The 16,907-nt window shown below is 60.2% G+C and overlaps 1 protein-coding gene across 3 annotated transcripts in view; it reads left to right on the top strand.

Moving 5' to 3' along the window:
* Positions 1–3,987, top strand: part of UNC13A (unc-13 homolog A) — a 37,448-nt gene extending 33,461 nt beyond the window's left edge. For all 3 annotated transcript variants that reach the window (XM_088067641.1, XM_088067639.1, XM_088067642.1), the window contains 4 exons: positions 297–353; positions 1,588–1,680; positions 1,758–1,917; positions 2,177–3,987. In XM_088067641.1, coding sequence (XP_087923767.1) covers positions 297–353; positions 1,588–1,680; positions 1,758–1,917; positions 2,177–2,465 — 599 coding nt within the window. In that variant the 3' untranslated portion in view covers positions 2,466–3,987. The remainder of the gene's footprint in view (positions 1–296; positions 354–1,587; positions 1,681–1,757; positions 1,918–2,176) is intronic.
* Positions 3,988–16,907: the final 12,920 nt, after the last annotated feature.

Genomic DNA, 16,907 nt, shown 5'->3' with positions numbered 1-16,907 from the left:
GGGGGTGCCTGGCACTCCTGTGTCGCTGCAGTGTTGTCCGGGTGCTTGGCCACCAGTCTGTCTGCGAGATCTGATCTCTCTTTCTCTTTGTTTCCCCCCCCTCCCACTGTTCCTGTTCCCCACACACGTCATCTCCTCCCTCCGCTCTTCCTCATCTCCTTCTTCCTCTCTATTTCATCTCTACCCTCCTCCCTTCTTTTGCATCTCCTTCCTTCTCTCTTCGTTGTCATCTCCTTCCTCCTCTCTTTGTGTACTCTGTGCCGTGTCTCTGTCTCTTTCTCTCTCCTTCCCACTAGTTCATGGTGGGAAAGGGATTAGGTTTACCCTTAGTGAAGAGGTTTATCCTGAGAAGGGTACGTGTGCTACTCGCCCGCCCCTGCACCTGCCTGCCGCCGGCCTGGGCTAGTAACAGTCCCAGCACTGCGGGCTGGGGTGGCCTGGGGACCCCCAGAATGGGCAAACTGCCACTCCCTGGGCTGCTTTGGGGGGATTTTGGAGGAACTGTGCTCAGCCATATTGAGCACCCCCAGAGCGGGTCGGGGGCTGTCCCCATGGGAATAGGGGTGTCTGCCCGCACGCTCTGGGCACCCCACATTGTCCCCAGCACTTCTGCCTGCGGGTGGGCACCCACCGTGACCTCCCCCTGGGACATGTGGCCCTAGGGGAGGCCATGCCACGTCCTGTGCCCTTCCTGCCCCCTCTGCTGCCCTAAGGACCATTACTAGCCCTGCTCCGGCGCGCTCCGTCTGCCTGTCCTGGGGCGCAGGGAATGAGCCCCCCACGGGCCCTGCTTGGCCTCCATCACACCCCGCTGGGGGCCGGGGCTGCACCCCTGCTTGGCCTTCCATGCCCAGACCCCCCTCCCCAGCCACCATCGCCTCCATCCCGGCTCAGCATGCGGGGGCCGGGGGGGTGGAGGGGAACGTGCCATCGCCAGCCTCGGCCTGGCACCCTCAGTGACACGTGGGGACTTGTCCTCCTTCCACTGCTATTCCCACCCTGAGATTTTGTCACTGAGCCCTGTTGGATCCCTGTGGCCCCATCAGAGCCACAGAGCCTGACCCTCTGCCTTGCACCCCCATCCTTCACCGATGGGTGCATGCACAACTCTGGGGTGGCGTGGGGTGGGCTGAGGTCCCCAGGCTCGGGGACCCCTGGGCTTGATGTGGTCCCTGGGATGGAGGGGTCTGAGGGGGCAGGTCAGCCTCGAGACCCTGCTAGAGCTGTGGCTGCCCTGGCCGGGTCCCTCCTGCCCAGTGCCCGTGACACTGCCACCCCTGCAGAGCACGGGGAGCTGGGCCGCTCTCCTCTGCCCCATCCCGGACAGGCCCCTCAGCCCTGCCTGGGCAAGGGGGGGTTCACAGGGGTGGGATGGCAGAGTCAGCCTGCTGCTGGGGGTGTCCTGCCATGTCCATCACAGCCGCTGCGCCCACAGCGCTGTGCCCACAACCCCTTGGGACACACCCTAACGCCCACTCCTGTCCACCCCACGGTGGGTGACCTGCCTCCTCAGTGGGGTTAGTGTTGGGCAGGGCATGTCAGGAGCATTGGGAAAACAGGCACTTCCATCTCCTCCCTCTGTCACAGGCTCTGGTGTGGATGACCCCGTTGGGGAGGTGTCTATCCACGTGGAGCTCTTGACCCACCCCAGCAGTGGCGAGCACAAAGTCACCGTCAAAGGTGGGTTCTGCTGGCCAGGGTGCTGGGGTCGGGCAGGTGACAGTGCTCTGTGAGCCTCACCTGTCCCCTCATTGCAGTGGTGGCTGCCAATGACCTCAAGTGGCAGACCTCGGGCATCTTCCGGCCCTTCATCGAGGTCAACATCATCGGGCCCCACCTCAGTGACAAGAAGAGAAAATTTGCCACCAAATCCAAGAACAACAGCTGGGCCCCCAAGTACAACGAGAGCTTCCAGTTGTGAGTGGCACCACGGGCTGGGGGTGTGGGGACAGGCTGGGGGATGTGTCCCCAGCACGTGGGGACCTCCTGGGGTCTGCCAGGGAGTTTGCTCATCCCCGATGGGATGTTTAGGTATTTTCTCATTGGTAAAAGCTGGGAGAGGGGAGCAGCTTAGAAATAAAAGGCTTTTCTAGGGGCATGGGGGCTGTTAGACAGCCGGGCTAGGGGTGCAGCGTGACCCCACCTGCCAACACTGCCTGTCCCTTGCCCCCTTCAGCACGCTGGGGACCGAGACAGGCCCCGAGTGCTACGAGCTGCAGGTGTGTGTGAAGGATTACTGCTTCGCCCGGGAGGACCGCACCGTGGGCATCGCCGTGCTGCAGCTCCGGGACATCCTGCAGCGCCCCGGCTGCGCCTGCTGGCTGCCCCTGGGCCGCCGCATCCACATGGACGACACCGGGCTCACCGTGCTCCGCATCCTCTCCCAGCGCAACAACGACGAGGTGGCCAAGGAGTTTGTCAAGCTCAAGTCGGACACGCGCTCGGCCGAGGAGGGCAGCAGTTAAAGCCCCTTGGCCCCCCAGCCCTCGCTCCCCGCTCCCGGCCCCCTGACAGAATCCTCTAGCCCTGGATAAGCCATAGGAGTGGCCACAGAGGGGTCGCTGCCCCGGCCCTGGGGAGGGGGTGCTGTGGCTGCAGTGACAGACCCTCCCATCCCTCCCTGGCCACGCTGGCTGGCTGCCAGCCGTGCCGAGCCCAGCCAGGCCCCGCCGCACCCCGCAGGAAGGTGCTGGGGTTGGGCAGGCTGCAGGGAAGGGCTGGAGCCGAGCCTGGGTGAGGGGAGCAATCCGCCCTTCCCCAGCCTGTCTGAGACGGAGGAACCCCAGTGGCCCATCCCTGAACCTCCACTGTCCCACCCAGCCCCAAACCTCACCGAGTGCCACAAGGAAAGGGCTGCGGAGGGTGTGTGTGTCTCGTGCCATGTGTGGGTGGTGGTGAGTGGCTGGCACAGTGTGATGGCCCCTTGTCCCCATCCCTGAGCGTCGTGGTGTGTCCTGAGGGCAGGGCAGCTGCCAGCCCTGAGCACATCTGTGTACATATGTAAATAGCTGTACATACAGGGCAGCTGGACAGGCTGTGTCCTGCACCCGGAAGGGCTATTGGGGCTGTTGGGTTGGCGGGTGCAGCCCCCACAGGCCCTGCACAGGGTCCCCTCCCTGGCTGGCAGCAGCATCACCAGGGTCGGGAGCAGCCCCCGGCCCATATCCTGTCTTCCCTGCCTTGCTGCCACCGTGGGCTACCCCACTGCCCCCCACAAGGTGCCAGGGCTTGGGGAGGCAGGGGCTGGGGGCACCAGAGCAGAGGGACTCATTCCTCTTCGCTCTGGCCGGTGGGGACCAGCCTCCCTGAGCAGTGCAGCCCATGGGATCTCCTTGGCGCAAGCAAAACCCTTCCCATCCCACCCCAGAGTAGCCCTCCCTTCAGCCCCCCAGTAAGCACCAGTTCTGTGCCCCCAGTTCCCCAGTGAGCACCATTTCTGTGTGCCAAGTGGTGTGCATGTCTCGTGTGAGTGCCTGGGAGGCCTGGGTGTGTCGTGTTGGGGTGGCCACCCCAGCTGGCCAGTTTGCCCCGAGTCCTGGGGCAGACAGAGGCCTAATGACCCCCCAAGTCAATACAGCTCTCTCAGCCCCCTCCCGTCCCAAAACAGGGTACCCCCGCTGGCCCCCACGCTCCTTTGTCAAGAGGGTTTGCCTGGGACCAAAGGGTTTCACTTTTCTCTCGTTTCTGTTCAATGTTTACACCCTTTTTCTACCGGCTGCCCCTGCACAGCCAGGCTGGGGCTCGGCCCCGCAGCCCAACCGTGGTGCCCCCGGGCCTGTGCCCCTCCCCAGACTGTCCTGTTTGGCATGAGATTGACCTGACCAGTTCTGCTCCTGTAGCACAGTGTCACCGATGCCTGTGTGTCTGTCCCGCCCACGGCGGCGGCTCCCATGGATGCATGACAGTGAGATGTTTTGCACTATTTTGAATTTTTTGGGCTCTGTAAAAATATTTTATTATTACTGACATTAAAAAGCACACCCTTCACTGAGGCTCCTGTCGGGAGTTGGGAGGGGACGGGCACCTCGGGGCAGCACTTCCACCTTTAGAGGGAAAACCAGGGATAACCAGCTCCAAGGATATCCAGCTCCAAGGATATCCAGCTCCAAGGATATCCAGCTCCAAGGATATCCAGCTCCAAGGATATCCAGCTCCAAGGATATCCAGCTCCAAGGATATCCAGCTCCAAGGATAACCAGCTCCAAGGACCAATAGCCCAGGGGTGATCCCTGTTGCCACTCAGCCTCCTTGACAGCGCCTTTGCAAAATCAAGGATAGGTGTTAAATGGAATCACAGGAACACAGAATCCTGGAATATCCTGAGCTGGAAGGGACCCACAAGGATCATCCAGTCCAACTCCTGGCATTAACCAGGAGACCCCAACAAGCCCACCCTGAGCATCCCTGAGAGCGCTGTCCAAACGCTCCTGGAGCTCTGGCAGCCTTGGGGCCGGGCCCATTCCCTGGGGAGCCTGGGCAGTGCCAGCAGCCTCGGGGGGAAGAACCTTGCCCTGAGATCCATCCCAAGCCCTGGCACAGCTCCAGCCCTTCCTGGGCTCCTGTCCCTGTCCCAGAGCAGAGCTCAGCCCCTGCCCCTCCGCCTCCCCTCGGGAGGAGCTGCAGAGCTGGGACAGACATGTCCTGGGGGATGACACCACTCCCAGCACAATGCTGATAGTTCCCAGGCATGGGAGTGATCAAGGCCTGCCAGCTCAGCCTCTCAGAGGGCAAACCCACCCCTTGCTGGCCTTCCATGATGGGGTGACTCCATCAGCAGATAAAGGATGAGCTGTTGATGGCACCTGCCTGGACTTCTGTGAGGCTTTTGACACAGTCCCTCAAAACATTTTCCCCACTAACTTGGATTGATGTGGGTTTGGTGAATGTACTGGTGATGTACAGAGAGAGCTGGGGCTGTCCTGGGTTCTGGCAGAGTCACCAGCCAGCCTTAAGAATTGTGGGGCTGCCACCAGGCTTTGCTAGAGTCATGGAATAGATTAGGCTGAAAGGCCTTTAAAGCTCAACTCCAACCCCATCCTTGTTCTTGGGCTCTTTTTCCAGTGATCTGTGATGGATACACCCTTTGTTGAGGTTTTCTAGATTAATTAGCTTTAATCATCATAGTTTCACATGGTGCTCCTGTGCCTATGTGAAAAGAGAGCAGAGGTTCCTTGGGAGGCTGTGGCAACACAAGCTGTGCCCCTGCAGCCCAGGGAGGTGCACGGGGAGCAGAGACACAGCTGCAGCCCCTGGAGGACCCTGAGCAGAGCAGGAGGATGTGCCCTGAGGGAGCTCTCAGCCTGTGCTGTGCTAGGGCTGGCTCCTGGCAGCACCTGAGGCTGGAGCAGCTCAGGCAGAACTCCAGGGATCCATCCATGGTGGGGGTTCCTGGAGGGCTGGTGCCCTTGGGAAGAGCCCCACACTAGAGCAGGGGAAGAGGAAGAGGAGGAGAAGGAGGAGGAGGGAGCAGCAGAGACAAGGGGTGATGGACCGAGCACAACCCCCATTGCCCATCCTCCTGCACAGCTGTGGGAGAGGAGGTGGAGAATCTGGGAGGGAAGCTGAGCCTTTGGAGAAGGGAGAGGTGGGGGTAAGGTGTTTTATGATTTACTTCTATTTCCCATGATCCTCAGAGGAGTTGATTAACAACAATTAAACAATATAATCGCTTATGCCCACTGTGAGCAGGACAACAAATAGAGTCCATGACAGAGCTGCCCTCAAACCCTGCTCAGTAAGTCCAAGTGAAGCTCTGAGTGAGCCCGGTGGTCTCTGGTTCTGTGAGCTCTGGGATCAATGATGGGCACTGGAAAACCCAAACCCACCACAAGTGGAAAATGGAGTCTCTCCCAGCCAGCAGGACCTGGTGTCACCAAAATCCTTTAAGTCTGGAGAAGAGAAGGCTCCAGGGAGAGCTCAGAGCCCCTTGCAGGGCCTCAAGGGGCTCCAGGAGAGCTGGAGAGGGACTGGGGACAAGGCCTGGAGGGACAGGACACAGGGAATGGCTCCCACTGCCAGAGGGCAGGATTGGCTATTGCTGGTCCATCTTCCTACCATCAAATCACACCTCAGTCCCAGAGTGGAAAATACTTGGGTTCTTGAATTTAAATTCAAGTCCCTCTGAGCCCTGACTGTCATGACACTTCATCCTTCCACCTTCATGCACCTCTCAGTCAATGGCTCCCAAAGCCATTGTAACTCAAGACCAGGACACAGCATTTTCATGGGATTAGTTCATCTACTCCTGCAATAGATCCTGTTTGTGAGGAAAGGGGAAGCTTGGCTTCAGGAGATACTGCAATTCCTCAGAGGAATTCCTTAGGAGAGTTTAACTGGAACTGCACAGGTGGTTCAGATAGGAATGTACAATTCTTTACTTCTTCTCAAGAGAAGCCCAGCTGTGATTAACTGCACCAAACCTTTCTAGAAATGCTCCTGTTCCAGCTGGTGACTCCTGCCAACACTCCTAACCCTAACAGGCTGAGGAGTTAAAGTCTGCATGTCATCAGCTAAGCCAGGTCATTCAAATAAATCCTCCCTGTCTTGACAGGAAGCAGATAAATCTGTTCTAAGCCTGCTGACCACCCCTTCTGTAGGGCTAAAGAGCTCCCTCACACCTCCCTCCCTCCTTAAACTCCCTCCCAGCAGCCTGCAAACAGCCTCAAGGCCAGAGTTCCATGCAAAGACTTTTATTAGCTCCAATGGATTAAAAGGTGGCCAAACAACCTAGTGAAAACTCAAAAGGTGCTGGACCTCCACCCTCATGGCCTTCCCAAACTTCAGAGGGTTCAGATACCTCGAAATGGGAGACTGGCAGCAGTCCAGGGGCAGCCCCAGGCTCAGAGGCAGCCAAGGAAGGCCAGGCTGAGGGTCTCAGGGATGTGGAGCTCAGCCAGGTGCAGCAGGGAGGCAGTGGAGGGCAGCTGCACGAGGAAGATGTGGCTGGTGTCCACCAGGAGCTGCTTGGGCTCCTCCCCGTACAGGTCCTGCAGCCACACGGTCCTGTGGGGACAGGGGTCAGCTGGGGACTGCCCCAGCGTGGGGGTGTCCATGCAGGGCAGCCCCCCAGGCCCCGCTCACCTGCACGCTGCTGGGGCAGCGGGGGCTGATGGGCTCCTCCAGCCCCAAGGCTGGGGTGTACACCTGGAGGATCCTCACAGCCTGGAGGAGAGGGTGGGCACGTGGGCATGTCCTGGCATTTCTGGGGACAGCGTGGTCCCAGCCCAGGGCAGCCAAGGAAGGGGTTGCCCAGGGGCTCCAGTTTCCCTGCCAGGTCCCCCTCCATGGAAGGCCACCTCATCCTGCAGGTTCTCGTGTGCTCCAGGTGTGTCTATTTCTGCCCCAGGCTCTTGTGGCTCTGTGGGGACGGACACAGGGCAGGGGGGACAGCCACACCGTGACCCCTCGGACAGGGGACGTGCACAGACACACTGAGCCTGCAGGAGCTGCCCACAGCCAGGGGGATGAGGGATCAGGGCATTCAAGCCTTCACAGCCTCCATCTCCACCAAGTGCTGCGGGAAGGCAGAAGGGAGGTACAGGCTGAGCCCAGCCCGGTGGGCTCCCTCCAGGGACCGCTCCATGCCCTGTGGAGCCCCAGAGGGGTGGAAGCATCCCCCTGGCCCAGGCAGCTGTGCCTCTCCAGCTGTGCCAGCTGCTGGACCTGGCCATCACGGGCCGTGTCCTCCCGCATCTCATCCCGCAGGCCCTGCGGCTCCTGGGCGTGGGAACCCTGAGCCCGAGAGCTGCTCCTGCAGCTGCTGTTTCTCCCGGGCCCGAGGTGACAGACACACCTGATGCCGTTTGGTTTCACCCTTTTTTCCCTATGTTATTTGTATTTGTCACACAAATATTTGTTACTGTAGCCTATTGTATTACTTTCTAGTTTTCCCAGTACTTTTCCATGGCCTTTCCCGAAGCAGAAAGACGAAACAAATTCCAGAGCTCCAAGCCCCAGGAGGTGCAGGGCCGATGTGATATCTTGGTTCTTCTTGGGAACCAAGGCCAAGAACAACTTTTTGAGATACATCTTCATGGACAAAGTACAGCTAGTACCAAGGTGAGGGGCTCCAAAGAAGGGGTTTGATCTGTGGGGAGACTGAATCACCACTTGTCCTCCTAATTGGTGCTTTCTATCAATTATGCTAATTTCCTCAAACCTATAAATATGTACTCATCCCTGTGGGGTTGGGCTTTTGTGGACATCTTTCCATGACTGCCTCTGAAGGCCTTTATGATGGAATAGAGAAAATAAAGATCTGTTCTTATATTACCTCCTTACTAAAATTATCTCAAGTTTCATTTCCAGGTTGGGAAAAAGGCAACAGAGCATCAGGCAGGGCTGGGAACAGGGGCAGGGGCACATCCCCATGTGTCACATCACTGACAGCCCCATGGACTCAGAGGCTGCCCCTCTGTAATGAGACCTCATTTCACACCTTCTCTTTGGAGTTCTGAGCCTTGGGATCCCCCCCCACAGAGCTCAGATGTGGGAGAGCAGCCGTCCCTGACCTGCCACCCCCATGGGCTCTAAAGCCTCCAAAGCAAAGCTCATGTGAGGGTCCCTTCCCCACCTCCAGGCTGCTCCCCACAGCAAGATTGCCCTGCCCTGTTTCCTCCAACTCCCAGACAGGATCACACCACCTCCTTCATCCTCCAGAGACACCCCCAGAACTGGAGCAGGGACAGAGCAGAGAAACCCAGATGGTGAAAAGGGATGCTGCCAGCAGCAGCAGAGTGGGATGTGCTGCACCAGAACTGCCCCTGGCACATGACTCTGCTGCAAGGCTGCACCCTCCTGTGTCCCACCCATCCCAATGCCACCAAGGAGCACAGAAAAACAAGAACAAAGCCCAGAGGCACAACTTCTCCTGGACCCAGGTCCAGGCCCAGGACCCAGGGGCTCATCCAGCCTGCACTGCAGCTGGATCACCTTGATCTCCACGCCCTTAGCGCTTGACCGAGACCATGGCCTGGATCAGCACAGCCTTGCTGTGCCACACCACCTGTGGGGGCAGAGACAGGGCAGTGGCACCAGCAGCACCCCCAGAGGGGACCCAGGCACCCCCTGCCCTGCTGGGCTCCCACCTCTCAGCACCGGGCAAACAGGCCCTGGGCAAAGGCCTGGTGGTGACAGCCCAGGGCAGGAACAAGTGTCAGGCCAGGACCACCTGCAAAGTCTTCTGCAGCACCACAGCAGCCCTGGTCCTCCTCAGCATCCTCACAAACCTGTGGGGAGGGCAGGGAGCTGGGCAGGGAGCTGGGCAGGGAGCACGGAGCCAAGAGGGGGAACAGGGAGCTGGGCAGGAGGTGGCAGAGCCTGGAGGGGAACAGAGCTGAGCAGGTGGTGGCAGAGCCCAGGGAAGGGACAATAAGGACTAAAAGAAAGGGGACAGAGCAGGGCAAGGGGTGGCTCCCTGGGCAGAGGGAGGACAAAGCCCTGGGCAGAGCCTGCACCCCATCCCACGGGGCCACTGGTGTCAGAGCCCAGCCCAGAGCTGGCAGCACTGCCATCTGTCCCCAGCCCTGTCCCTGCTCACCAGGGGCCAGCAGGCCCTGGGCACGGGGCCGGGGGCACAGCACGGCCCTGCAGGTGCCCTGTGGCTGGTGCAGGCTGCCTGCAGCTCCTCCAGCACAGCACCTGGCCAGCCCAGAAACCTCAGTCCTCCCACCCTGGGACTTGCTGGGTCCTGCAGCACAGGGAGAGTCAGTGCCAGCACAGAGCCCTCCCCAGGCTCCTCCGAGGGGGATCCTTCCCCTCCACCCTCCCCAGAGACAGAGCTCATCCCCAGCTCACCCATTTCTGTGCACCTGCAAGGGATACTCTGGTGCCAGCAGAGTCAGAGGGGGGCTCTGGGTGGTCCCAGCAGCCCTCACCCACCTCACTCCTCATTCAGCAGGTCCAGGATGCCAAGCTGGCCCTCCAGGAGCTCCAGGGACTGCTGGATGTCACAGAAGGTGACAAACGCCCAAGGGATCCTCTCGGTTACGTACTCATGATCCAGCTTGAAGATGTGCTGGAAGGCAGAGACAGGAAATCAGGAGTGGTCAGGAGGGAACAAAGGTGCTCAGCCCCCAAGCAGCAGCTTGGTTTCCATGAGACCCCTGAGCAGCCCTTTCTGTGGAGCACTTTGGGAGAGAGCAGGGACTGAGCCCTGGGCTTGCAGGGGCTGCAGCACAGCCACGATGGAGACAGAGAGCACAAATCAGCAGGGACATGCAAGCCCCCCACAGTGGCTCACAGCAAAGGGACACCCCTGGGGATCCCCTGGGCGATACCCACCAGGTGCTGCTGGAACTTCTCGTTGCTGTAGTTGATGCAGAACTGCTCAAAGCTGTTGTGTTCAAACATCTCAGACCTGTGGGCAGCAGAGACCAGCGTGAGGCACATCCCAGGCAGAGCCACCTGGGGCCCTCAGCTGTCCCCACTGCAGGGACAGGCACGGCTGTGTCCCAGCTGGAGCAGCAGGGTCGGGTTCTTCCAGGGAGCCCAGGAGAGGGCAGCTGCTCTTTCCCACAGATGTCCAGGATGCCACCAGAGGTGTGGTGACCCTTCAGTGACCACAAGGCACAGCTGACCTTCCTGACCATGCGGCTGAAGACCTGTCCATGCATGTGCTTGGCCAGGGTGCCCCGAATCCAGCACCTGCTGCCCGGACAGGCCAAGGCCCTGCAGCAGGGAGCAGCTTGTGGTGGCAGAGCCAGCACATCACCTGTGACACCTCCACGTCCAGCAGAGCTCAGAATAGCCCCAGGGCCTGGCTGCAGAGGGACAGTCCTGCACACTGAGGCCTGGCCTGCCTACAGCTCTGGGGACAGTTTAGGGTGGCATCAAGTCCTCTCCCAGCTCCACAACACGGCTGTCCCCACTCTCATCACGACATTGCCCGAGGGCAGGATGGCAGCCGAGATGCTGAACAGCACCAGCTGCTCGGGCTCAGTGACACCTGCAGGCACAGCAAGGGAGGGGCCCCTCATGTCCACACACACCAGGGACCCCCAGGCTGCCCCCACATCCCACAGGGCAGAGGGATGGAATTCCCAGTGAACAGCCAGCACTGGGATCTCTGGCCCCAGCACTCCTTCCCCAGTGTCAGGGTGAGGACAGAGGGACAGCCAGCCCTGGGGACAGCCCTGCCCACCCCTCCCCACCCCTGCACAGACAGGACCTTACCCAGGAGGAACAGGGAATGACCCTCGGTGTCTCTGGAGCTCTGGGCACTGGAGCACTGGCTCTGGGGGAAGGACCCAGCACAGCCCTGCCCCATGGGGCTCCCAACTCCCCCTCCCAGCCCTGGGTGTCCAGCAGAAAGAGGGCAGGGCTGGATGGGATATTGGGAAGGAATTGTTGGCTGGCAGGGTGGGCAGGCCCTGGCACAGGGTGCCCAGAGCAGCTGTGGCTGCCCCTGGATCCCTGGCAGTGCCCAAGGCCAGGCTGGACGGGGCTTGGAGCAGCCTGGGATGGTGGGAGGTGTCCCTGCCATGGCAGGGGACAGAAGGAGCTGAGCTTTAAGGTCCCTCCCCACCCAAACCAGTCTGTGATTCTGTGATTATCATCAGCAGACCCCCCCTCCAGCACCCAGCCAGAGCTGGGAGGGCAGAAAGGGCTGGCACTGCCCAGTGTGTTTTGTAGCTTCAAATTATAGCTTCATTTCACACTTTTCCCAAGCAGAAAGGCAAAACAACTTCCATGTTCCCTGTGCCATCTTGGTTTTACTTAGAAACCAAGGTTGAAACCACCTTTCTGAGACATCCTTTTGTAAACAGGACCTGGATCTTATCCTAAGGGGGGAACCTACAATGAATTACATCACCAAGTGCTTTTCTAATTGGAGCATTCCTGTTAGATGTGCTAATTTGCAGAATCTATAAAAACTTTACACAGCTCACGTGCAGTGTGCATCTTCAGCCTTTTCTACCTGACAAATCTGTGCACCTGAGGCTTCTCATATAAAGGTACCTTTTTTCACTCTAAATGTGTCTGATTCATATTTTTAGGGGCAGAGAAAACATCAGAGGACTGGCAGCAGCAGCAGCAGCAGCAGCAGCAGCAGCAGCAGCAGCAGCAGGGGGGTCAGGCTGTGGCTATGGGGGTCCCTGTGGCTGCCTGGATGTGCAGGTGAGGGGCTCAGGGGTCCCACCCATGGTGCTGTGAAGGGAGCTTCCCACAGGTCTGGGGGCTCATTACTCACCTGGGGGCTCCACACCCTGTAGGGGCTGTAGGGGGTGAGGTGTCCCCTGGGTCACCTCTGTGCTGGTGCTCACCCTGGTGGGTGTAGGGGCCTTGACAGAGGTGAGAAGAGGGTTTGGTGTCACCTGAGCCCCCACCTGTGCTGCTGCTTGCCTGACTCAGCTCATCCTCTGTCCTGGGGCTGGGGAGCTGGTCCAGCTCTGCCTGTCAAGGACCATGAACAGGCAGCAGGATGGGGCCTGGCTCTTTTCTTGTGCTGGTGTGTGTGAGAAATGATCGCCACAGCCAGGGGACAGCCCCAAACAGGCCCTTCCTCCCTGCATGTACAACAGGAACCTAGGGCTGGCTGCTGCAGGAATCTCTTCACCATCCATCCTCATAGAGTGATTTGGATTCTGATGTCCCATCCCTGAAATGTCCAGGTTGGATGGAGCTGGGAACAACCTGGGATAGTGGGAGGTGACCTTGCCCATGGCAGGGAGTGGAATGAGATGGGTTTAAGGTGCCTTTCAGCTCAAACTGTTCTGGGATTCTATGGGGATTTCTTGGATGTGAACCCAAAGCTCAGCCCCGCCCCTTCTCCCTCCCTGGCCTATTCAGTGTTCGAGTGTTTGACTCTAATGACACTGATGACCTGGAAATGTTTGCTGCAGCCAAATTTCCAATCCCTGATTTTGCAAAACCAGCAAAACGGGGTGTTTCTTCAGGGCCTGGAGGGGCAGGGGCTGAGCTCTGCTCTGGGACAGGGACAGGAGCCCAGGAAGGGCTGGAGCTGTGCCAGGGCTTGGGATGGATCTCAGGGCAAGGTTCTTCCCCCCGAGGGTGCTGGCACTGCCCAGGCTCCCCAGGGAATGGGCCCGGCCCCAAGGCTGCCAGAGCTCCAGGAGCGTTTGGACAGCGCTCTCAGGGATGCTCAGGGTGGGACCATGGGCACCTGTGCCAGGAACAGGGGCAGCAGCAGCAAGTTCCCTGTCCCCAGAGCTCAGGTCTCCCTGTGCCAGCCTGGGGCCAGCTGGTCCCCCTCTTGCCAGCTCTACCAGGGCTTTGAGGCTTTTTGGCCCAGTTTTCACCTCTTTCCCTGTGGTTTTGTGCTGAGTGTGGGATCCTGCTCCCTGTGGGGTGGCTCCAGAGAGGATTGTTCCAGGTGAGGGAGGTGTGAAGTCCTTCAGGGGTGGGGGACACACACCTGCTGAGCCCCAGGGCTTGCCTGGCCACCTGTCCCAGGTGAGAGCTGTGGGAAGGGCTGTGGCACCTGGCTCCAAGGCTGGTGGCCAGATGCTCTCCTGGCTCGTGGCCATGGCTCTCTGCAGATGCCCTCTCCCTGCTGTGGATCCCTGACCACACACCCAGACCTGTGCAAGTCTGGAGAGCGGCAGAAATGACCAGAGGCCACAAGGAAGGAGACCCCGTTCTCCACCTGCAGGATGGCTCATGAGGCTGGAGCTGTGCAGCCCTGTGGGTGCCTCCTGTGCTCCCCACGTAGTCAGGAATCCCCAGGAGAGAGAGATGCTTCACTCTGCACCCCAAACTAGCCTGGGCTCCTCAGCAGGCCAGAGGGGCTCACACACTGACTGGCCATGGCCCATCTGGTGCCTGAGCAGGTGCCCAGAGCCTGCCCCGTGTCCCTCGGCCGCCTGGGGAGCTGCTCCTCCCTGGCTTCCCCAAAGGTCTCCAGCTCAGCTGGGGTGGGAGTCCTGGTGATCCCCAGCTCCAGCGTGGCCTGCAGACAGAAGCCCTCCAGCTGTGCTGTCCCCATAGCCCATCCTGCTTTTGTGGGGCCACCTTCCCTTTGCAGCCCTTCCCCAGCTCCATCTCCACCCCAGCGAGCTCCAGCCGCCTCCTCCCCTCAGCCCCGGCTGTCCTGAGCCCGAGGCTGCTGCAGGACAATTCCATCTACAGCTGCTGTGGTCAGCCCTGAGCCCTCCTCCTGCTCCCTGCCTGCCACAGCCCCTGCCTGGCACAGCCCCTGCCCTGCCCTGCCACAGTCCCTGCCCTGGCACAGCTCCTGCCCTGGCACAGTCCCTGCCTGGCACAGTCCCTGCCATGGCACAGCCCTCTTCCTCCAGGCTCCATCCTCATCTCCATCAACCCCTAAAGCCGCTGCCCATGGAGGAGGAGGTGATTTCCCCCTGCAGGGGGGCACACAGACCCCCACATCCTTGCCGTGGCACAGGATGTCTCCAGGCAGATGGTGAGGTGAGAGAATGTCCTGGGAGCATCCCTGGGGGGCAGAGGGGAATGGCTGAGGTCACTCTGGGAGGTGCTGGGTCCTCTCCTGCAGCTCTGGGGAGAACCAGTCCCTCATCATCAGTGGCGAGTCGGGTGCAGGGAAGACGGCGTTGGCCGAGTCACCCTGGGGTTCTTCACCGAGGTCAGGGGCTCCTTGGGCAAGGAGCTGGAGAAGCTCCTGGGCTCCATCCCCCTCAGGGAGGAAGGTACCCCCAGTCCCCAGACTCTGTGTGGGGAGGGTTGGGTGTCCCTGCAGCCTCTCCTCGTGGCCTGGGTCCCTGGTGTGAGGCTGTGTCTGTCCTCTCCCTGGAAAATGAACGGCAGGGACTGAACCTCCCAAGAGGTTCCTTCCACCTGGAAGTCTGGGCCAGCTCAAACCTCCTCTCTCCCTGCTTAACCAGGCATTTGGGAATGCAAAAACAACCAGCAGCCGCTTTGGGAAGTACTCAGAAGTACTTAAGAGATGGGATTTATCCAGGAGAATGTCACGGGGTCACCGTCTAAACCTCCCTGCTGGAGAAGTCCGGTGTCACCTTCCAGGTGGCTCTCTGGGGTGGCACAGGGATGGATCTGAGTGCGAGCCCCGGTTGTTCTTTCTGAGCATCCCTGGGGGATGTGACCCCAGTGCTGCTGAGCTGAGCTGGGAGAGGGAAGGGTGTCCTTTGGCCCCAGATCTGGGGTGCTGAAGGGTGGCCCACAGTGACCTGACTTCAGAGTGACTTTCCTGTTCCTCCACAGGAGAAGGAGGAGATGAATTATCACATCTACCAGCTCTCCCTTGGCCACCCTGCCTGAGCTCCAGGGTCTCCCTGAGGGTCCCCACATGTCCCCACAACCCCCATCTCTGCCAGCCTATCCCACACTGGGAGAAAAGGGTAAACCCCAAAGGACATTGCTCCCACTGTCCCGCCTGCAGCCCTTTATGGCCATTAATTGCTGCTAATTGGAGAGGGAGGGGATTCTTTTCCCTGCCCCTCTTTGCCCCCATTCTGCCCCCGAGCCCCTCCCCAGGCTAGAGAAGCTCCTGGGTGTGCTGGGACAGGTTCTCCCCACTGCACCCTGAGACCCCTCGCAGCTCGAGAGCCCTGATTCAGGACAAGCCAAGGGTCCCTGTAAGAGGCACCCCAAGACCTCACTTGGGACATGCAAAGAAGCCTCATCAGGCATCCCCAGCAAGAGACACCCCAAACTCTCACTCCTCTCCCACCAGGGACACTCCAAGATCCTGTTGAGGACAGCCAAAGACCTCTCCTGATTAGGACACCCCAAAACTGTCCTCGTTCAAGAGCAGCCAGGTCCCTCATGCAGGGCACCCCAAGGACCCCACACATCCCCTACTGCCCTTGTGACAGTGACTCCAGTAACGATGGAAATCAGTCACCCTCACACCTCTGCTGCTCTGGCACCTCTGGCTGTCCCCCCTGCCCACGGGTGCTGCTCTCCAGGGGTGTCCCTGTGTGCCATGGCCACCTCCTGCCCGTTTGTCCCCACAGCCCTGGGTGCTGCTGTCAGCAGAGCCCTGCTGGCCCCACATGCCTGAGTGGCCAGGCCAGCCCTGCAGGGCCAGAACAAAGCCCTGGTGACCAGGGGCCAGAGGGTGGGGACAGAGTGACAAGGGGTGTCCAAGTGATGTGAGGGATGATGAGCGTGGAGAATGGTTTGGGTTGGGAGGGACCTCAAAGCCCATCCAGTGCCACCCCTGCCATGACCAGGGACAGGTCCCACTGTCCCAGGCTGCTCCAAGCCCCGTCCAGCCTGGCCTTGGGCACTGCCAGGGATCCAGGGGCAGCCACAGCTGCTCTGGGCACCCTGTGCCAGGGCCTGCCCACCCTCCCAGCCAACAATTCCTTCCCAATATCCCATCCAGCCCTGCCCTCTGGCAGTGGGAGCCATTCCCTGTGTCCTGTCCCTCCAGGCCTTGTCCCCAGTCCTTCTCCAGCTCTCCTGGAGCCCCTTTAGGCCCTGCAAGGGGCTCTGAGCTCTCCCTGGAGCCTTCTCTTCTCCAGGTGAGCACCCCCAGCTCTCCCAGCCTGGCTCCAGAGCAGAGGGGCTCCAGCCCTTGGAGCAGCTCCGTGGCCTCCTCTGGACTGGCTCCAGCAGCTCCACGTCCTCCTGATGTTGTTCCCCAGGGCTGGGGCAGCTCTGCAGGTGGGGTCTCACCTGAGCACAGGGGCAGAGGGGCAGAATCCCCCCTCCCCTGCTGCCCACGCTGGGGGCTCAGCCCAGCACAGGGATGGATTTTGGGACTGTCCAGCAGCACCACAATGCCTGGAGCAGGAGCGTCTGTGGGGACAAGGAGAAAGCCAGACCCAGAGCGGGGTCACCCAGCCTGGACAGGGACAAACCCACCTGTGGGAGGTGGCAGATGTTCCCACTGGCTCCTGCTCCTGCCCCCAAGCTGGCACCTTTCTCCCTGGGCCCAAGGAAACGGGAACGGACACCAAGAGGCTCCGGGCAAGGAGACACGGTGGTGAGCACAAGAATTCATA

Source organism: Pseudopodoces humilis, chromosome 28 (genome assembly GCF_049639895.1).
Source record: "Pseudopodoces humilis isolate 2021_Gansu_Grassland_sample_001 chromosome 28, ASM4963989v1, whole genome shotgun sequence".
Taxonomy (NCBI): Eukaryota; Metazoa; Chordata; class Aves; order Passeriformes; family Paridae; genus Pseudopodoces; species Pseudopodoces humilis.
This window is presented reverse-complemented; position numbering and strand designations above follow the sequence as displayed.